Source organism: Sceloporus undulatus, chromosome 6, assembly GCF_019175285.1.
Source record: "Sceloporus undulatus isolate JIND9_A2432 ecotype Alabama chromosome 6, SceUnd_v1.1, whole genome shotgun sequence".
NCBI lineage: Eukaryota > Metazoa > Chordata > Lepidosauria > Squamata > Phrynosomatidae > Sceloporus > Sceloporus undulatus.
In genome coordinates, this window is record NC_056527.1 from 25,505,023 (window position 1) to 25,528,414 (window position 23,392).

Sequence of the window (23,392 nt, forward strand, 5' to 3'; positions counted from 1 at the left end):
AATGGAGGACACATGAAAAAATGATTTTTAAAAAATGTTAATATAAATGCATGTTTCTTAGGCATGCTCAAAATGGAGGACATTTTGGCATTATTCCTAGACAGATGGCAGAAATGTACTTCTCTTTATGGCCAAACACCCCCCACCCACCCAATTCTACAACATTTCCCACTCCCAAGCAGGCACAGCATTTGCAAGACCACAGGCAGTCCCTTGTGCCACTGCAAACTACATTTCCCACTCCCAAGCCTTCTTAGCAATCCCCCCTTCCTCCTTCTCCTTGCCCCCTCCAACCCCTCCAACCCCTCACCCCCTCTTTTCCCCCAGATATGTCTCAACTTAGGGGGGATTTATGGGTCAGATCCCTTGCAAAGTATTTTTACTTTTCTAATGGGGGCAAAGCCTTGAGAAGCCCTGGACCCCTGAGAAGAAGAGGAGGGGGGCTTAGAGAGAGAGGGGTAAATAAGGGGGCTAGAGGCAGGGTTGCTATAAGTCAGAAAGGAGTTGGGCACACAACAACAACAATACCAACAACAACAGCAGAGGAGGAAGGGGGAGGAGGAGAAAAAAGGGGAAGGAGAAAGAAAAGGAGGAGAAAGAAGAAGAATAGGAAAAAAAGAAAAAGAAGAGGAGGAGGAGGAAGAAAGGAAGAAAAAGGAGAGGAGGAAGAGTGGAAGAAAAGGAAGAGGAGGAGAAGAAAAAAAAATGGAATAACAAGAAGAAGAGGAAGAGGGGAAAGAGGGGACGAAAAAGAACAAAAAGTAGCTTGCCTGCAAAGCCCTCTCCGCTTGGAAGTTGGAGCATGCCCAAATAAGGAAGCAGAGGGCTGGCTCCTTGAGAGGGCTGGCCAGTAGAGGCAGGGCAGACCAGCAGACCTCACCCCCTGCTATCTCCAGCCCGGCTGCTGCTTCATTCCCTGGGCTCAGCACTGTATAAAAGGGAGGCAGCAGCACTGGTAGCACTGAATTGTGCAGCCACCCGGGAATGGGGGGAGGGTGGGGCGGGACTGTGCATGCCCCCCAGAAGGCGGGAAAGTCCTGCCCACTGCCGTGAAATGGCAACCCTACTTATAAGAGAGATCATTTGAAAGAGAAATAAAAACCTTTGCAAACATTTGCCTTTTTTAATGCAATTCTACTCAAAAGGGATAATGGTTATTTAATCATGTTGGGTTATAAAACTTAGTAAATCAATGTCAAATCAAACTCACCTCTTTATAGCCAAAAATGATACGACCATCATTGAGAAGAGTTGCCTGGAATGTGAAACTGCCCAGATTGTAATTATCTTGCAGATGAACATGGTCCCATTGCACAACTAGGGCAGTACCTGTCAAGTCCCAAGTTTGGTAAGGAAAAAAACATAATACTTTAAGTGAGGTTGCACCTAGTCAAGAAAATTTTAACAACTTACCTTGTAGCAGTATTATTACTAACCTTGTAAAATCTTACAGTTCATATAAAACCAGTGCTTGAAAACAGTTAATTTTTAGACTATAACTCACAGAAACCCATAGCCACTCTGGAATTTATAGTGCAAAAAGCAACATTTATAAGCTCTGTATATATTAAAAGGGTAAGGGTTTTCCCTTTGACAAGGTGGTCAAGTTGTGTCTGACTGTAAGGGCATCTTATCTCCATTACTAAGCCAAAGAGCCAGGTTTCTCACAGACAACTCTGTGATCATGTGGTCAGCATGATTACACAGAATACTGTTATCTTCCCACTGAAGTGGTACCTATTTATCTACTTCCATTTTTACATGCCTTCAAACTGCTAGGTTGGCAGAAGCTGGGACTAGTGATAGGAGCTCACTCTGTCTCGCAGCACTTGGGCCACAAACTGCCGACCTGTTAATCTTTCAATCATCAGAATCAGTGTCTGAACCGCTGAGCCACCACATCCGCTCTCTATATATTCGTTTTTGGAAACAAAACTAGAAATGTTAACAGACCCACAACTGCTGGTATATACAACTACATAGACAGAAATGTGCATGGACAGCTACCATTCTTGAGTACTGGTTATGTTAACTGGGAATCATGGGAGCTAGGTGCCCACAACTGGGGAAGTCTGCTCTAAGCCTGAAGTTATATAGGACACAATTTTGTCATGTGAGAGGTATAAACTGGTACTCAAGCCATGTTTTGTTAACTGCTTGCTTTAATCACAATATTATATTGTATCATTTTGTTTACAACCTACTGAATGTACAATTTAAGGATGTTTACAGAAATGCTGACACAGAAAAGTTAACATTTAAAGCAATCCATTTTCACCATGCCTATTTAGTATGCACACCATTCACTTTTTTATTGACTGCAAGCTTTCAGAGTAAGAGATATTAAATAATATACAGTGTTAGTGCTAAATATTAAGTGTCCTGACTAAATAGAATCACTATGAATTTATTGATTGTGCCTGTATAAATAATGTTACAGAGCCTTTTAGTTGCATAGGCCCCACAATTCTTTAGGCAAGTTGTATTATGATAATACAACAGTCAGCATATGACCTACCAAAGCAAATGCAGCAAACTTTCTGGGAAATGGCTTGCCATGCCCTTGGTGTACATCTCACTACATTTTTGTGCTCCTACAGAGGCAGGGTTAAATTAAACAAACCCCTATTCAGCTACACCATATAGTTGCTGTTGTGCAGGCAAACCATTTTTCTAAGGTACTCCATAGAAACTAGAAAGTTTTGCAAATCTTGATACACTTATCAGTGCAAATAAAATCTTTAGGTTTACTGAATAAAAAAAGAGATCTGGTTTAATAAAGAATTGTATCTGCTTTGTGTGTGTGTATCTGTGTCTGTGTGAGTTGGGTGCCTTCAAGTTGTTTCTGACTTATGGACACTGTAAGATGAATCTATCATGGGGGTTTCTTGGCAACATTTGTTCAAAGGAGGTTTACCATTGCCTTCCCAGAAGCGGAAGGCATGTGATTTGCCAGTCACCCAGTGGATTTCATGGCTGAGCTGGGAACTGAACTCTGGTTTCCAGAATCGTAGTCCAGCACTCAAATCACTATGCCACACTAGCTTTTTAAAGCACAGAAAGTAAAAGGGGCTCTATAGTTTTTTGTGGGTTTTTTCAGGCTATGTGACCATGTTCTAGAAGAGTTTATTCCTGATGCTTCACCGGCATCTGTGGCCGGCATCTTCAGAGAATGCCATCTGAAGATACCAGCCACATATGCCAGGAAACATCAGGAATGAACTCTTCTAGAACATGGCCACATAGCCCAAAAATCCCACAGAAAATGATGGATGCTTGCCATGAAAGCCTTTGACTTCAAATAAAAGGGGCTCTACTCTTTGTGCCTACCTACCTACCTATCTTTTTTATTCATACCTCACATCACCTCAACATATTTTCTTTTTAGGGTGACCAAAAGACATCTCAAGATGGGTAGGAGTAATTCCAGTCCAGCTCATCTTTTGGGAAATTTTGAAACATTGAGTTATTAGTTCAATAATCACACACTCCAATTTAATTTTTGCTTCTCATTTGGACATTGAAGAAAATAAGACATCCTTTTAAGAGGAAAAAGACTGAAGCATATTCACTACCCTATCTTCAACTGGAACTGTTCATAGTCTTGCTGCATCACTGAATGGCATGAGACAGGCAGACATATTTGTACTTTTCTTTCTCAATGATTGGATTTCTTTCTCTTTTATTGAAAAAGCAAGTCTTCCATATCATTTTCTTCATCAAATATTCATTAATTGGTTTGTTTATTTGCATACACTGTTCATGCAAACAGGTCCAGATAACTACACAGCAAATATCTTGGTCCATGATACTTGCATTCTACTGTAATATTTGAAAGGTTAGCTGCTTCTTTTTTTCCGCCTCAAAATTTACATAGAAAAGTTTAGGTTAAAAAAACCCCACTTTCTACCTACTGCGATATATCCTAGGATGCATCTGCACTGCTGAAACAATCCAGGTTGACATCACTTTAACTGCCATGGCTCAGTGTATGAAATCCTGGGAATTGTAGTTTGTTGTGACACCAGAGATCTCTGACAAAGAAGACTAAATGTCTCACAAAACTAGAATTCCACAGCATTGAGCCTTGCTAAAAGTGGTGTTGACACTGATTATTTCTCCAATGTGGATACAGTCTTAGTTTGAAGGGCATTAGTCCTAACTGGAGCAAGCCAAATAAAAGCAGGCAGGAAATAACAGAAGCTACGTATCTCTTTATATTTTTATGGAAGCTGGAGGGAAATCACTTTGTTCTACTACTAATAGTAAGGTTTATTTATAACGCCCTTTCTACTCATCTCTGAAAACCATTATTCAATATTAGCATTCTTATTTAGCACCCACTCTGCCATGCTCATCTGGTTCCACTCAAACAAGCTACTTTATATTGTTGTTGTTTCTATGCTTTTTAATCGTCACATTAGTAAACATTTGGCCTAAACAATGACATGGAACATGCATCTGTTCCACATTATGGCAAAATAAGACTTAGAACCAGACCCTCAGAGGAAATGTGTTAACTAAATTCAATCAATCAATCAATTCAATCAGTCAGTCAATCAATCAATCAATCAATCAGTCAGATAGTTTTCCACACTATGATTTCAACTGGTCTCAATCAACCTATCAAAGTCCTCATAGTATGAGAATGTATTTGTGATTCATATAATGAAAAGTCTTCTTCCACCTTGAAAACTAACACATTTATTAAGGCATAAGCTTTTAGGGACTATAGTTCACTTCATTTGGTGCATGAAGTATTATCCAAAGATAAAGGCTTGTCTTTTATACACACGTTTGGTGCAGAGGGATTGTAAATAGCAAGTTTATAGGGAAATGAAATGTAGAAAGTATCAGCGCTGACACTCATGCTATCAACAGTGGCCATTCACAAAATAGATCAATTGGTGCCACAAGAGAACTTAAGCATTCAGAGACTACAGTACACTTGACTTGCTGCATGAAGTCACCTGAAATTAAAGATTTTATAGACATGTTTGGAGGACAGGTGTGTTGTAAACAGTATGGTTATATATAGAGAAATGAAATGTAGAAAATAACAACAGTTATTAACAGTGACTGTTCACAAAACAGATCAAGAGGTGCTTTAAAGTGCTATCAGACTCTCTGTGATTTTGCTGTAAAAGCAAACTTACAGGACTGTCACTCACAAGGAATATGTACTAGTAGTCCAGTCTGGTTTATTCAACTGAGACATACATGAACCTTGTGACTGCATGCTTTGCCCTTATAATATCCCCTCCTTTCTCAGCATGCTGCAATTCAGCAATACTGGGACTCTAAACAATGGCTGGAATCTAATTTAAGACCCTGACTTCTTGGGATGTGTGTGTGTTGTCTGCCTTCAAGTCATTTCTGATTTATGGCAACCCTATTGTGAACCTATCATGAGGTTTTCCTGGCAAGATTTGTTAAGAAAAGGTTTGCTGCTGCCTTCCCCTGAGTGTGAAAGCATGTGGCTTGTCCAAGGTCATCTAGTGGGTTTCATGAATTGAACCCTGGTCACCAGAGTCACAGACCGACACTCAAACCACTGTGCCACACCAGCTCTCTAATCTCTCTCTCACTTCTTGTGATCCTGACTACTAATTTCCTTGTTTGTACACAGAGATTGGCATGGCATTTCTGGACTGCAACTCCCAGGGGCTATGCCAGCTACAGGATTCTGCAGTTGTGATCCAAAAAGGGCAACTCCTTTAAACTCTTTCCAGACAAAATAGGGAACTATGGTTAATTGATCGAAAAAAGGGTTGCACTAAGCACACCAAGAAGGAAAGAAAGTACAGTCAGCCCTTCTTATACATGGATTTTCTATACACAGATTCAAGCATCCATAGTTTGAAAATATTAAAAAAAAAGTATACATTTCAAATATCACACTTTGATTTTCCATTTTTAATAAGGGACACCATTTTGCTATGTCATTATATTTAATGGAACTTGAGCATCCATGGATTTTGTTATACACTGGGGATTTTGGAACCAAAAACCAGCGTATAACAATAGTCCACTGTAGTGTGTTTAAACAAAACTGGCTTGTACATATCTTGATTTAATAGGCCAAAATCTGTACATGTGCACTGAACATTTAACATTCAACATTTAAAAATTTCTGTCAAGTATTTGACCACTGAGAACTGTAGGTAAAGTGAGATTTATTAGATTATATAGTGGCTACTTTACCACACACTTTATATGGCTTGTTAACCTCAGCTATGAACTGCTTCTGCTGGAAATGACATGAAGTATACAAATCTGCTCTCATGTAGTTAATGGCAGTTTACTAAACAGATGGTACCAAAGAGGGCATAAACATTTGCAAGATAAAAGAGTTGTCTTTTTCAACTGATGACGTTAACTGAGATTTAAGATTAAATAAGATCTTTTCATATATAACCAGTAATAACAGTATATAATGCTTACAACAGAGTCTACCACTATAAGTTTTAAACATGGTGTTTGATTGAGATGACAGGCTAATCAAATTCATAGGACTTTTAAGGATTACATATTACAAACATTCTTTGGTATATATTTTATTATAAAGGAAAGAAAAAAAATCCACCAATCTGGCACAATGATTAATACTTACCATTATCGAAGTATCTGACAGTTGAATTTCGTGACACACTTGGGTCAAAGTTGGCCATCAAGGGAGCAATGTACTGTGTAGCTGTTAACATTCGATGCACAACATCTCCTGTATAGATAAAGCCTATAATAAAGAAACAAAATAGCAAAATCACGTTAGCCACAGCTGAAAAGTTAATACATGCCAGAGTTAATTAGGTGCTGCCAGATCTTCAAAGAGTTACTGAAGGAAAATTAATCTCAGCTCCAGGTTTTAATAATGAATCAAAGAATCGCAAAAGAATACAGGAAAGAAAGATCTTCAGAAAGGCTAAATGAAGAATGGATCCCTGAAGTGCAAAAAAGAAAAGGGAAAAAAAAAAAAACCTGTAAGAGGCCACAATTGCTGGGGAAATAGTTGGGGGCGTATTTGTCTTTAGGCTGCTTTCAGGAAGTGGAAAGAACATAAAGACTACAGAAAATGTTACATGAAAGACCAATTAAAGGAATTTCCTAGTTCATAGCTCTGCTTCTTATAGTACAATCCTAATTAATAAATAATCATATTAACCCTGATGACAATCCCACTGTGTTCAATGGAGTTACTCTAGTTTTAAATGTGCTTAGGACTGCAGCTTGAACTGTGTTAAATGAACAATTCTATCTGACACAGACAACCTGTCAGCTGTGCTGAATGCAAAACTCCCTTTGCTAAGGATACTGGGATTTCTTTGGGACTACTCTTCTCTTACCCTAACTATCTGGCATTGTAACTGCATATGGAAGATATCGGGAGCAAATGCAGGAGATTTGGACCTGGGATAACTTACTTTCTCCCTCCTCCCATTTCTTCTCTACCCCATTTGTTGTTGTTGTTTAGCTTTTCTGCTGCCAAATATTAGCCAGTAGAACAATCCCACCCAACACTTTCTTTTCAGAAGTCTATACAAAAAGAAAGAGCTACTTCAGTTTAGTGACAAATTTTTCTAGTTTAGCTATACCATTTGTGCAATTAGTGCAGTTTACTCATTTGTGAAATCTGTGGAAAAATCATTTCTCCAAATGTGAAAAAGAATCTCATCAAGCCCAAGAGAAAATATCTCTCTTTAATGCAAGAGAGGAAAACATTTTTGAGGTTTCTTGTTCTTGCACACAGGAAGAGAAGTAAAAATGTACATGCCCAAATTGAGGTACTTGTAAAGGAGATTACCCTGATGGTTTCAAATTATGGACAGGCTCACAGCGGGAAAGAAACTCTTCTATTTTAACCTGTGGCTCATGAAACTGCATTATTGAATAGCACCAAAGCAAATATATAAAATTTATGTTAACTGCTTACACACACACACACACACACACAGAGAGAGAGAGAGAGAGAGAGAGAGAGAGAGAGAGAGAGAGATATTTCTAGGACACGCTGTATTGAGGTTTGTAAAGCTCAGCCACATACCTGGGCCATATGGGATGGCCCAAAAACCATATTTCTTGAGAGTAGGTATAATCCATGTTCCCAAGAAACCAACCCCAAAGACCTTACACACCAGAAAGGCCTGCCTGCTGGGATTATGGCTGTAATGGTGCTTCTCTTCTTCCTCCTTCCAGCAAAGTAGAGCAGCCCCTCTACTTCAGTGATCCTCTTTCAGTTGTCTACAGAGCTTATAGCAGTCAGAGTGAGTACAAGCTGCAGCCACAAAAGATGGATCCTGCTTTGAAGACATTTTACTATGTACCACATGCTCATGGGTTGGTATGTTGTGGAGCATGGCTTATACCTACTTTTGGAAAAAGCAGATGACAGCTGTGCTCACAACAGATCATCCTGCACTTAGGACACAAAAAATGGCCTCAGGTAGGATCTGTCTGTTGTGAGCACACCAGATATCTGCTCTTTCAGTAATACAGGTGATTGAGAGAGGAACAAGTAAGGCTAGAGTACATAATGTTTATCTCAAGTCTCATGAGATATGAGCATATTGTGAGATTTTCAGACTATGCAATCTCAAATCTTGTGGGAGCCTGAAACTCTTGTAAGGGGTCCTGTTTTCATGAGATATGAACAGGCTTTATATAGGCCTACCACATATGCATAGGCCAGTCTTGAACTGGCTGTGTGAGATAGGTGGTTGTTTCATATTAGAGTCAGAAAAACTTGGCATCCCTAACACACAAACACACACACCACCACCACCAGTTTTCAATCAAGAGTAAAATGAGTTCATTATTTTAAAGAGGACCTCTTCTCTATATCATGCTTTAAGATAATTTCAACCGTTGGCACATTCTGTCCAGGTCCATGGTTGAGGAGAATAATTCTCTTTCTACAAGCCCTCAGCGAGGATGCTGCCACAGCCATTAGATGGCTGTGGAGTGGAAGGTGTAGGATGTGTCCTTGCTGGAGTTCATCAGGAACAGAGGGAGGAGGAACAATGGTCCCTCTCTAGCAAGCTGCAGCAAGAATGAAATGCAGTCCCTACTGTTTAATCACTTCCCTCCCTTCTCTTTCTCTCTCAAGCTATTTAAGGACTGTAGCAGTGCTCCTGGGATTCTGCAGCTGCTGCAGCGAAGGAGGTTTTGAACAGAGCACATATGGTTAGTGACTAACCCCTTGTGTCCTAATAATGGGCAGAAAATATAGGATAACATTGAGTCACACGCACACACACACATTACCATCATGTTTCTGATCAAGGAGACAGCATTCTGTGTGGTGGTGTTCCAGTTGTTAAAATCCTCTCCATAGAAGTATTAACAATGCTGTTTTGTGCCCCCAAGTCATTTCCAACTCATGGTGATCCTATGGTGAATCTCTCATGCATTTTTTTTTTTTTTTGGCCAAGATTTGCTCCAAGGAGGTTTTCCTTTCCCTTCCTTTAAGGCTGAGAGAGTATGACTTGCCTAAAGTCACCCAATGGGTTTCTATGACTGATTGGAGAGCTGAATCCTGGTCTCCCAGTGTCTTGGTCAAACATTCAAACCATTAAACCACTGAAAGTGCTGACATGATATTCTTTTTGGAATTCAGTCAAAACGTATTTGTTTGCTCAAGTATTTTAAACTGGTTTATGAAGACAGTTGATGTGACTTGTCTGTATTCGCTACCATTTATTTTAATTAATTAATTAATTATGGGGTGCCCACCAAATGAAAATAAATAAATAAATAATACCATCAGATGCATGGCATAGTGGTTTGCATTTTGAACTTCAACTCTGAGACTAGGGTTTGATTCCCAGCTTGGCTGTGAAACCCACTGGGTGACCTTGCGGAAGTTACATGCTCTCAGCCTCAGGGGAAGGCAATGGCAAATTTCCTCTGAAATCTTGCCAAGAAAACTCCATGGGAGGTTCACTGCCCTTGGGGTCTTCATAAGTCAGAAACCACCTGAAAGCATACAACAACAAGCCATCATATGTATGTTGGAGGAAGGATTGCAAGCAGATTGCAAGCAGTGGGAATTAGAATGTCATTAATGCAAAATTGTCACAATTATGCTGAAGTTTAAATATATGTATAATCAGTTCACAAAGGAGTGCAGATGACAGCGTAAACATCCTGGTATAATAAATCTATAGTGGGAACTAAAGCCTTTGTCCTGATTCAGGCCAGATAGTATCATATTAGTCATTTTGTCTAATCTTTGAATTTTTGTTTATCCTTAGACAACTGTAGAAAGTAGCACAGTTGCATCTGCTCAGCAGTACAGTCAGGTTCACCAGACAACAGAGCAGTTGTAATTTCAGCTATTAAAAAACCCTGCTTGTTCAATATATGTTGTACTGTTCATGATTGCAACCATTGTCCCAGGGAGAGAAAAGAAATGGAAAGTAAAGAGATGTGTAATTGTAAGCCAAGCAGCATTTCTGGGATCAAACAACTCCAATCATGCTTCAGTAAAAGATGTGGGGGAAAACATAGGCTAAGTTGAAAGCATTCCACAAGACGGACTTGCTGAATGAGATATTTTATAATATCACATTAATATACTAAGAAAATCAACAACTGTAAATCAAGCATATTCCTGAACAGGCTGCCATAGAGATTTGGCAATTGCCAGCTCATACTATCTCTGACCCAGTTTTCTAATGGTTGTATTTGCTCTCTGTTGATTCACTGTGGCCAAGCAAGAATGTTCCAAACTAACAGCTTCCTGAACTGTTTAATCTTTCTTCTGTGGGAGGAGTTTGAAGCTTCTGGAATGGCTCTATAGCTAGCAACATAAGACACTGTCTTCTAAACTGCTGGAATCAAGGAATAAAATGGAGGGTTATAAAAAGAGAGATTATAAGTATTTTCATTCATTCATTTGCCTTGTGAGCCACCCTATGACCAAAAGCAACATGTAGGAAAAAAAAATACAACCCAATAAAATCTAGTTAAATCAAATTTAAAAAACCAAACAACACCCTAAGAACATTTACAAGCACATCTTACAATTCACTTGCATCCAACCATCCATGGATTGAAAATATTAAAAAAATAAATAAATCCCCTAAAGCAAACCTTTTATATAAGGGATGCCATTTTTCTACATCACTGGATATAATTGGACTCCAGCATCTACTGATTTTAGTATCCATGGGGATCCTGGAACAAAACCCAGAGGATACCAAGAGTCGACAGTACTCTCTCTCTCTGGCTTTACTTTGCGAACAAAAATTCAGGAAGGACTCATCCTGCGTTTTCTACAAGCACATTGATGACTAAAAAGGCCAATCCGAGATAAACAAGTCCAGTTGCAGAAAGCACAGCAGAAAGTCTCCTTGGGTGATGTTTCCGGGTAGTGGTTCTTTCTGCGTTGTCATTTTCTCTGAGAGACTCGTTCGGCGTGAGTTTTCAAAAAAGGCTGCAAGCATTGTGGATAGTGCGTCTACATGCCTCCCAATGCGAGGCCAGGGCGGACCATTGCTAGTGATCAATTTGGCCGAGCCTGAGGTGTTGTTTCAGGGAGTCCTTGTATCTCTTCTTTGGAGCGCCCCTCTTACGCTGACCTGTGGCGAGTTCACCGTAGAGTACTATTTTTGGGAGGCGATGGTCCTTCAAAATACCTCTTCTATAGTAACACTGCTGCATGTTTCAGATCAGCCTGTGTACAAGCCATAGTATAGAGGAACAAATGTGGCACGATGTTATATTATAACCCTACACACAGAACTCAATGGGGATTGCACCACTACCACTGCTGTTACTGAATTTGGCACCAGCCACCAAGATTACCACTGACATCACACTTGCCACTGAAATTTAATAATACTTGTAGCAGTGCTCTGTGGTGCAGCAGCATACACAAACAATGTACAGCCTTACAGACTGGCAAAGCTGAATATTCCCCATCCTTCCAGTACACTGTATATCACCCACCTTCATGCCTGCACTCTGCCTCCTGCATTTCTGGTTCTGTGAGTGTGATGTGCTTAGTCCAATTTAGCCTTCACTTAGGGCTGCTTTGAAATCAAGGAATGAAAAGTCATCTTTCCTGATTAAAGATGACTTTGGTTGGCTGCTGATGCAAGCACATTTAGCACCACACACCCCTTGTTCTGCAAACAAAAAGCAGAGCAAAACATCATGCATATATACCTAATAATATAAGTTTATGCAGTCTTTCTTTAAATTGGTCTGGCTTCAAAAAGGTTTTTTAGAAGCTGCACCATGTGACATTATCAATGTCTTGTGAAAATGAAGGACATTTCAAAAGCAACTAATAACAAGGCATGAGAATCATTAAATGGCGGGCGGGCAGGCAAAGGGAACAAAACTGCTGAATACATCTAAGCAGTTGGCTATACTTCTACATGAAAAGACAGTCTGGAAGTGTATTTGTCCTCCTCTGCCCAAGTTGTCTTGAACACAGTGGCATCACCAGGTTGGTGATCCCCTGGTGTGAGGGACAGGGCTGTGGTGGAGGCTTGTCCTGCCCTCCTATCCTGCAGGCTTGCTCACCTGTTGCCCTCACCACCACCTCAGCTCCTTCTCTGTGGATGGAGCCAGCTAGTGATGAAGCTGTGAGGGGTGGGCTTGCCTCTCCACCGCAGAAGCAGGAGGGCTCCACTGGGTATCACCACCCCTCTGGGGTGTCACTTGGTGTGGTTCACCCCTTCCCACAAACACATTCAGTGATGTCACTGCTTGGACAATAGTGAGCAAAGTACTGAAACCTTCCCCCCTGCAGCCTCTCAAGTATCATGGACAGTTCCCATAATGCTCAGAATTGTTTCGTTGCACCACTGCCATAGGAGCCATTGGCCAGTACTGCCTCTACAGCAGGAGTGGACCACTTGTGGTTCTCCAGATATTGACAGACTGTAATTCCTGTCATTAGTGATTATGCTGGCTAGGAACTGAAGAGAACTTAAGTCTTCCAATATCTAAAGGGCTCCAAGCACATGGTTAGCCCAGAAATTTATTTTCCATTCCAGCACTGAGCTCCCAGCCTTTCCATGCACAAATCCATTCATGGCTTTTCACATGCTTTGTTTTGTTTTAGCCAGTTTTGAAAAGGGGTTTGTGTGTGTGAAGAACATTTTGATTGTTCACTGTTATGTTAACTGCCATCAGGTTGGATTCAATTCAAGGTGACCCTATGAATAAGAGACCTCTAAGACATTCTGCTAGTAATAGCTTTCTAAGGTCTTGTAAATTCGCTTGTTCAATTGTTGATGCCCAACAAGTGGGAGCTAGAACCCACTGTCAACTTCTGTAAATTCTCCAGCAAACTGAGACCCACCGTTTGCCTACCCCTGTTCTAGCAGCCATTGAACAGGCACGTGGACTGAAAAATTGAGCTTATTTAAAAGCACATGTTGATTTTATACTCACTTAAAGCATACACTGGGAAGGTTCCATAACCTCAAGAGCTGTATTGCCAACCTACACAGAAAAATCAGGCTGGTTGTCAAAGAAGAGACTCACCTTTTATCATTTAAATAGTGCATGGCAAAACCATATATTAAAAGTTCTTCTGATACATGGAGCTGTGCTTACTTAGTTGGAAAACTAACTGTCTGCCAGCAGTGACAGTACAATGAATGGTTTTGCATGTCAGAGCCTATCAGAAGGCAAAGACTTTGTGGCTGTTTGACCATGCAAGTCAATGTGACTTTATTGGTTATTACTAGGTTATGTTGCTAAGCTGTATTGCTAGGTTGTACCAGCATATAAAGTAGAAGATCAATAATGAAAGAGGGCTCCTTTTAAAAGATGAGATTTGAGAGGTCACCTCATCATCTTGGCCTAGAATGTTCAAAGACAGCAATATTGCTTAGGAAATCACAAAATCTTACAGCTTTTCTCAGGGCTTTACACTGAAAAATGCAGCTGTCAGCATAACAGCATATGAGATTACTTGCTCCTACTTGCTATGATCTTCATTTTAAAAAAAAAAAACCCCTTTCTAGCTCTTATTTAAACTGAGAAAGTATGAATTCCCTACTGGCCATTTCTATCTTTAAATAACTTACAGTGAGGAAAATCCTTGAACACAAAGTAGATGAAATAGATTCATAGATCTCACTAGTTTCACCTATTAGTTAAACCACACACCTTATTTTTATACTCTATAAGTAAGTTCTCTAAGATGATTTGAACTGGAGGAATGAATGCAGACACTGCACAATCATGGCAGTTACTGCCCTCCCCGTTTTCCCTAGGTTGATGTTAGCTGCAAGAATCAGGCTTTTCCCCTCCCAAACTACACTATCCTGACCAAACCTTATGGCCTTCCTAAGAGACTCTCCTCCAGGTTCCGCCACGATTTGAGATTAGGTAGGCAGTGACTAGAGAGAGGGCTTTCTTGGTAATGGCACCTCACATTTGGCATGCTCCTCCAGAGAAGTTTCTTGGCATCTACTCTGAAGTCTTTGGGGGACTATGTAAATAATGTTTAATTCCCTACACATATCAGCATGTCGAACAGTTGATTGAAATTATTGTTTTATGTTCCTGTGTTTTCTGTTTGTAACAGATAGACAGACACATTTTTTCACTCTTTTTTCTGAATAGAGCTCTTGGAGCCTAGGCTGATGGGTGTTTTTTTTTTATATTTCTTAAATAATGGAAAATAAATCTGTCCTGCAAAGTCTCTATTTTGGTGCAGAGAAGGATGAATGATGTATTTGCAACTCAAGGCCTAAATGCAATTGCTAGTTTCAGCTATAGTAAACTCGCTGATTCAGATGGGTCAATATAAATGTTGATTTACCATTGAACAATCTAGCTGAATTAGCAACAGGCGTTGCTAATAAGATGGTCCATCTTCTTTTTGTATCAATTTGAATAAAAAAATACATCTGTAAGTATGTAATCAAACCTTTTAAAAATGTATCCCCAGAAATACATTTTAAACACATTTTGCTATCTTTTTAAAGCCAAGAACTATGCCAATGGATAGCCATGTTTGTATCCACATATTAATTTGGAGAGTGTGAATTAGCCCCCTCCCCAATATATGAGATACGTTGAAACAGTTGTAAAGCTCTCTCACACACATATCTATATTGCAGATTAATACAAAAACACGGTCAAATAAAATTTTAACTTTAACTTTTAATCTGTTTTAAAATTTGATGAGAATACAGCATAAGAAAAAGGCATATAAATCCCAGATAGTGAAATCATGTTAAAGAGAAATACAGTGGGCTTTTGGTATCTGCTGGGGTTTGGCTCCAGGACCCCCTGTGGATATTAAAATCCAGGAATGCTCAGGTTCCATTAAATACAAATTATGTCACTTTATTAAAATGGCAAAAATCAAGGTTTGTTTTTTTGAAATGTATAGATTTTTTGAACATTTTCAAGCCATTGATCGTTGAATCCATGGAAAAATAGTCGTGAATATGGAGGGTCAACTGTATTCAATCTCCTTTGAGACCACTAAGCTTGAGAATGGACAGGCACAATAACACAAAGTCACTTGCTTAAATTAATCTTTCCAGTCTAAAGGTTTCAAGACATAAACAATTGAAACCCAAAGAAGACAAAAGCCACAAAAATTTACTACTGTGCTGATAAATGGTGCTTTACAATAATCTGTACCATCTCAGTATGTACCATTGGAAGACAGCAGTTTCTGATGGATAGTTTCATTCTCAGGCATTTACCCAGTCATTCCAAAACAATGGGGGTCTGTGAAGAGAATTCTCTTTAAAAGGTTAACACTCGATAGTAACCTTCCTCATATGGGTGGTTTGCCAGCTTGAGTTTGTGCTGATGTACTCAATGTAATTTCAGTGCAAGTGTGCTTTTCATTAGCAGGGTGCCTCCTTCTGCCTAATTCTTATCCTTCTTAATACGCAGCCCTTTCCTGCTTTAACAATTTCTTATCCGCACATTCAGTAGTTGCAGTTGCAGAAAACCTGAGGAGGATGATGTTTTTTTTTCTCAAGGGCAAATCACAGAGGAGCTCAGTTGAAACTTATATGTCTAACAAGCTAAATGCGCAAAGCAGAGCACCAGGAAAACAAAATCACAGGGAATCATGCTACACAAATTCATTGATGCCTAGATGGAAAAAAACACACCATATGTGTGTGTATGTAAAGAAAGAAAGAAAGAAAGAAAGAAAGAAAGAAAGAAAGTTAGTTTACCATCATACAAATACTGATGTCATAATCCTGGAAGTGAACATATAATTATTACTTATACATAGTCAGTTTATTATTTCTTTGCTGCTCCAGCAAGGAATGTTAATTTGGATTTCACTTCTACCAAAGGGCTGTAATTTTGCACTCAACAATGTCACTCTGGACGAGTGCCACAGTCTTTCTAATTACACCAAGATTAGTGAGTTGGGAAACAAAAAGACAGCAAGGATTGTACATACCCAAGACAATCTAAGAGTGTTTTAAGCAAGAGAATAATGAGCTTGGGACTCAAGACTGAGGAAGGAATGAAAAAGTCTCCCACGCCCTTTTATAATGCTTTGCTCCTGAACAGCTTATAGACTGTTATAGTCTGCTTTCTTTCTGAAGACTAGGACTCCTTTCATACACTTTTGTGTAGGGCAAGAAATGCCTACAAAACACCCTTGAGACATCCACATGCAATCGTCACTGGTAATGCTGTACTGGAACTAGTTTGCTTCCCCCAGCATTTATCTGATGGCTGACCAGTTATTAAAATTATGCTCCCAATTGGGATGACTAGTGTTAGGTGAAGCAATTGTTCCAGTGACCAGTGTATGGAGGAGCTATAAGCTCTGGCCAAACTGCTTTCTCTGTCACTCATGGCTCCAACTGGGATGGGGGGGGCAAAGTCAGAAAATAACTCCTCCTGACAGGGGCATGTACTTTTGTCTGCTTTACTCATCCTAACTGGGAAGCAGTGGTGGATGAAGCCAGGATGTGAGACTCAGCCGGCACTTTGAGGAGTCACTAATTTAGAGCAGTGATTCCCAAAGTCTGGTCCCCCAGATGTTTTAGACTTCAGGTCCCAGAAGCCTCAGCTGTATTGGTCAATGGTCTGGGATTATGGGAGCTGGACTCCCTCCCACCCTAAAGGGAGGAAGGCCAGAGTTTGGGAATTACTGCTTTAGGGAGTGTGGTCCCATCCATAATGTCAGTCCATAGCCACCTCAAAAGGTTTGGAGGGAAGGAACTCTGCTTCTCATCTTATTTTAGTTCTCCCACTCTGACAGAAGCGAATTGAACCCCATTTTGGGAGAAAGATGAGATACAGATCCAATAAATAAATAAATAAATAAACTTAATAGTTCATGAAAGTTTCTGCCCTAAAGTATTGGTAAGTTGTTTTTACCTTAATTTTTTAAAAATCTTACTTACATTTTTGCTCTATAATTGCCATTAAATGCTTAAAAAGCATTAAAGAGCAAATTATAAGGTCCTTTTTATTTTTTTTGCATTACAGAAAATTGTAATTTTAATTTTCTCTTTATAACAACAATGTTAATAATGAGAGCAGGGGGTGACTGAGCAGTTAGCAATGACAAAGTGGCTTGTATAAAGAATTTTATAAAGTCAACACTGTGTTGGTGATACCTTCCCAGTCATTATTATTATTATTATTATTATTATTAACCTTTATTTATGAAGCGCTGTAAATTTACACAGCGCTGTACATGCAATCTTTTTAGTTAGACGGTTCCCTGCCCTCAGGCTTACAATCTAAAAAGACATGACACAGAAGGAGAAGGGAGTGGTGACGGGAAAGGGTAAGAGGTCCAGCAGTTCCTCTCTACCGCCAAGGCCTGGACCAAGGCAGATGGACTGAAGGGAGGGCTTGGCTTCGCTTCAAAATGGAAGGTTAATCATTATCCAGGGAAAATACATACTCAGAAGTAGGATAATACATATACAGTACATAGCAATACAGGAAATGGATCGATAAACAGTCAACAGTCCTTGTAAGTTAAATGTCAGAATTCAGTTTCTGAACAGTTTCTAATCTTATAAGTGTTCAGAATATACACAAGCACACGTGTATTAACACAATGTATTAACTCAGTATAAGGTCTTGGTCATTACCTATAAAGCCTTACATGGCTTGGGTCCAGCTTATCTGAGGGAATGCCTCCTCCCATACAATCCTTCCTGCACTCTCAGGTCCTCTGGGAAGAATTTCTTGCAGTCTAAGAAAACCAGATTGGTAATGACTTCCCAGAGGACGTTTTCTATTGCCGCTCCAAAAATCTGGAATGACCTGCCGGAGGAGATCCGCCACATAACATCTTTAGAGGCCTTTAAGAAGGCAATAAAAACAGATCTCTTCCGGCAGGCCTTCCCTAGCTGACCCCTCGGAATGTTTACTCTCCAGTTGCACAGCCGTTCCCACTGGACTGTGATTGTGATTGATTTTATTGGGAACATTTTGTTAGGAATTGTTTTAATGTTATTTTAGGGTGGGAGGGAGTTTTAGGATGTTTTTTGCTATGTTTTTACTTGTGACTTGCTGTGTAGCATTTTTATTGTTCTTTTGTCTGTTGTTACCTGCCTCGATCCAATACAGGGAGAGGCAGGATACAAATTGTTGTTGTTGTTGTTGTAATGCAATATAAGACACGATAGGGAAAAATACATATTGTCCTATAAATAGCTCTTAATAAAAGCAGATTAGATTATGATCTGAGAAAGTAGTGAATGAATGAGACATATTTCAACAGTGTTTTACATTATCCAAATACCACGTGACTCTCCATAGTCTCATGCCAAATGTGGGCAATATAATCATATGGTAAGTTACAAGCAGTGGCAACACAATGATAATCCCTTCCAAGTAAGCAATGTGAAATTATAAGGTAGAAGCAGGGCTCTTTCCACTTCCCCTAGTCAGAGTGTTGTTTACAATATACTCATGGCTAGAGTTAACACAGAGTAATTATAGCATGTCACTATATCACAATAGCCACAAAGCCCCATTTGCTTTCCATGCAAAGAAAACATTTATTTGATGAAGAATATGAATGCCTTTTTCAGTTTGGGTCTCTGCATAACGGGGCTGATCTCTTAACCATGGTTATGTGATTAGCAGGCTTCAGAAGGCCATTCTGATGCACTCCATCCACATAAAACTTCCTTCAGAGAAGGAATTCTCTTCTCTAGTCTTTGCCATTAAGAGCTATGTTGATAATTAGGTTAAATGCACGGGCCAAATAAAGTGGCTTTAAACCACTTTGGAAGCGAGGTGTTTAGATGATGCACACCTCCAAACCAGGCAAAACTGCATCAAAGCCACATTCCGGGGCTAAAAACCAAAACAAAAAGAACCAGAACATTTAGACTTAGCCTGGAAAATGTGCACTTTCGGCCCTGCATATAAGCACCCCAATGCGAGAGTGGTTCTAAAGGACCAATCTATCCTAATTCTAACTCTAAAACTGCTTATAAATGCATTGGTGCAGGTGTGCATTAAAAAAGGATGGAGCTGCTGCACCAAAGCGGTCAGAGGAGCAATACAAAAAAAGTGAAAGTGTAACACCTCCAATGGATGTAATTGCAACATACACAAACCAGAAAGTCCAAGAGGGGGCATGGGGTGAAGGGGGATTAAGGGGGTATGTGGGGGGAGCTCCATGATTGTGCTTTGCCAGTGTTTTACTGATACCCCAATGCCCTGTACTGGTGGAGGATCACAGGTGCAACTGTGTGGCCATTCAAAGGGGAGGGGGATGACATCTAGGGAGCAGATGATTGCTGGTGGTGTGTTTGTGTGACAATGTGCATGGATGGTAGGGAGGCGACAAAAAAAAAATACCCAGTAGCATGGCTTGATGCTGCACTATGTGGTTGGGCTGTGTGCATTCAGGCCGCCTTGGGAGCGGCCTGTGCAGTCAGTGGGTTTTGAACCGCTCTCAGAAAAAGCAGGTTCAAGCCGCTTTTTCCTGCCAGTAACCCTAATGCCACTAACCATGGTTTCAAAATTAGCTAGCTTCTTAAGCAAGATGTAAAGCCAGCAGATGGGCCAGAGCAGATGGGTCAGGAAAGCATGAGCTGAGTCCTTGCTTTCCTGGGTCTGGTGATCACCTGGGTTGGTCCCTGGATTAGCATGGGGATGGATGGGTGTTTACACACCAGTTCCTGCACTGATCCTGGACCCAGGACGAGTGTGCTGCTTCTTAACTTGCCAGCCATCGATCCAACTGAGAAGCCTCCTAGTTGTTCTGTCTGATGTGGAAATGGGGCACCTAGCTGCACCCACAAGACTGGAGTCTTTTCAGTTGGATTGAAGACTGGCAAGGTAAGAAGCATAGGAGTGGTGGCGCTGTCTGAACAACCAAGTTTCTTAGAAATTCCATGCAAAACTAGGGGTATCTTACCAGAGAATCAGACAGGATCCTCTGCACAGGCTGTCTGCACAGGCAGGATCGGGTCCGATTCTGCTCCAGGGGTTTTGGTCTGCATTGTTCAAACTAGAGGATGTGAGGCCAGGGGGGAGCCTGACCTTTTGAACCTCACAGGCAACCCCTCAGTGGAAAACATGATTATCCCATAGTCATCCCATTTAAAAAGGGAAAATTCACTCTGTGGTTAATTCTTATTTGAGAGTGAAAAACTTTCATTCAGGAGATTAAAAATGTTTTTAGCACAGCAATACTTACAGTTTCGTATGAACTGTTGAGTAGTCATTTTTTAAATGTGCTGCCCTTTCTTTTCCCAAAGCATTTGTTGAAAATTAAATTCACGAAGCATGCAAAGCCAAGCTCAAGGAAAAAAATTGCCTCCATGTGCCACTTCAGCTACAGGAGTCCTCAATATAAGAAGCTGCCAGCTTACAACTATTATCATATTGCTTCCCTCAGCGTGAAAAGCTACACACAGAGTGTGATTTTCTGAACCTATGTATGCATAAATTGTTATTCGGATGGCTGTTGTTACACAACACATCTCCCAAACATCTTCTGTATCTAAAAATTCTGTGTCAGGAAATAGAAGTCGCCAGAGGTTTATTGTATGTTAAAATCATCCTTTCCTCTCAACAAACCTCCCAAACTCCAGAGTTTAGCCATTTGATACTGCTACTTATTTTTGAAAATAAGTCTGTCAAATGTAAAACACACACACACACACACACACACACACACACACACACACTAATTTGTATTGCAAACTAACTTCTGTCTGTATTTACAACTGCCTAGGACTCAAAATCAAAGTCAAAAGTACAAATCAAATGGTATACTAGCTCATGCAGTTAGTGAGAAAATCCCCTCCAATTTTTTAAAACAGAAAAACAAGTTTTTAGCTCATCATATCAGGCAGAAGGAAAAAAAAACCCCTCTGTAGAAATCTTTTCATGTGGATGCACCTGGAAACACTAGGAGATATAACATAGATCTATTTTTCATTCCAGGAATATGAAATTATTTTCTCATCTAACCCTCCATTTCTTTTCATTATTTAAAGTTTCATTTGTTGCCTCATTCATTCATTTACTTTTCATTTATTTTCATAACAGAATCATTCTTTATAATGTTCATTCTTATCCATTTTTCTATCTCATAATCAGGCTTCTACTTCCAGTAACGTTAGTTTTCCACTAAAATGGCACAAACATTTTAATGTATACTATCATTACCAGGGAGCTAGTGTGGTATAGTGGTTTGAGTGTTGGACTAGGATACTGGGAGATCAGAGTTCAAATCCCTGTCCAGCCATTGAAACCCATTGGGTGACCTTGGGCAAATGACACTCTCTCACGCTCAGAGGAAGGCAAGGCCAAACCCCCTCTGGACTAATTCTTTCAAGAAATCCCCATGTTAGGGTTAACACAAGGCAGAAATGACTTGAAGGCAACCATCATCATCATCATCACCACCACCACATTATTACCATACCAGTCAGATTTCAGGCAAATTTGAAAATGGGCTGCTCTCCTCCTGCTTGTAACTCTTCTCTTTGACAGATGCTATTTGATGACCCTATGCCATTCTATGCCCTATATAGGTTGTTCCAGAGTGCTCGAATATTTTATCCCAATAGAAACATCAAAAGAAAGAAAAATGCATTAAAAAATCAGAACACATTGTTTTGAATTCCCACTCATTTTATAACTAACATGAAGTAAACTAGATTTATTTGTTTTACTTTAACAGATTTCCCTTCTCTTCTATATGTATTTAAAAAGTAGACAGGCTGAGAGGAAATGCTATGCCTAAGGTTGCATGGTGAGTTTCTGGCAGGAGAGAGATTTACTGTGGACCTCCAATGCAGTATTTCACTCTCTGCCACTGCACCATGCTAACTCTAATGCAGAAGTGGGCAAAATGTCACCCTGAGGCTTTCCATGTTCCCTAGATGTCAAATGGGGGCAATTTTGAGCACAATGATTTGTTGAGGGGGAAATAATTTAGGGGATGCAGTGAAAAATGCTGTTACCAAACCAAATTACAAATCCCAGGATTTCACAGGATGGGCCCATGGCACTTCAAGAAGTCTCTGGCTTTTCTTTGTGAACGAAGATTCAGGAAGGAATCATCCTGCATTTTCTGCAAGTGTGAATGCATTCCTGGAAACTTTCAGGAGTAGTGATTCACCATTTAAATAGGTCAGGGGAGTTTCTTGTGCTGTTTTGCATAGAAGAAATTCTGATTTATTTATTTATTTTTTTACAAAAACAACAACAACCAGAAGTCAACCTCTCACCATTTCCAGCCTATCCCCACCTAAATTTGGAGGCATTTTTGACAGTGTATGAATCCCCTAGAGGACTGGAAATTGGCCCCTGGATCTACTGGCATTGCCCACCATGTCTCAAATGCAAGCATCCAGATACTATATGGTCTGCTTCCAGACTGCTGGTTTGTAGCATTACCATATCTTGCTGTTCCAATGTAGGCTACAAGCAAAATTGAAGCTGACTTCCCACAAGATCTGGAATATTTGGTATGGCATTGTTTTCACAGGTGCAGGAGGGGAAGGCTCTTAAAACCCAGCACAATCTGGTTATAAAAAGTAAAATAGAAAGAAAGAACTCTTTCTGGCATCTTGGGACACACTTTCCTAAGGCATTCTCCTATCTATTTTCATAGAGTGGAGAAAGAACCCACAGCTTCCTTGTCTGGAATTACTGCACCCATAACATAATTTTCTGTGCACTATACTTAAATGAAAATCAATAAAGTTCAGGTCATAACTCTCTATTCTCAGTTTATAAAGCCAACCAGCAAAGTCTTAAACAGTCAGTATGTTTGTCAACTTACTACCAAGCCACACCGAGGCCTGACATGAGAATGATGGCTTTCTTTTTTCTTTTTCTTTTTTTTGAAAAAAGGACACCTGGTGAAGTGAACAAGACAGGCTGAGAATGAGAGCAGAGACATATGATAAGGTAAACAGAACAGTTTAAAAGATCT

The 23,392-nt window shown here is 40.0% G+C and overlaps 1 protein-coding gene across 1 annotated transcript in view; it reads right to left on the reverse strand.

Moving 5' to 3' along the window:
• The window catches only part of PLXDC2 (plexin domain containing 2), a 284,011-nt gene that overhangs the window by 56,790 nt on the left and 203,829 nt on the right, over positions 1 to 23,392 (reverse strand). The window contains exons 5-6 of the mRNA XM_042475224.1: positions 6,614 to 6,736; positions 1,211 to 1,329 (exon numbers count right to left, since the gene is read on the reverse strand). Coding sequence (XP_042331158.1) covers positions 1,211 to 1,329; positions 6,614 to 6,736 — 242 coding nt within the window. The remainder of the gene's footprint in view (positions 1 to 1,210; positions 1,330 to 6,613; positions 6,737 to 23,392) is intronic.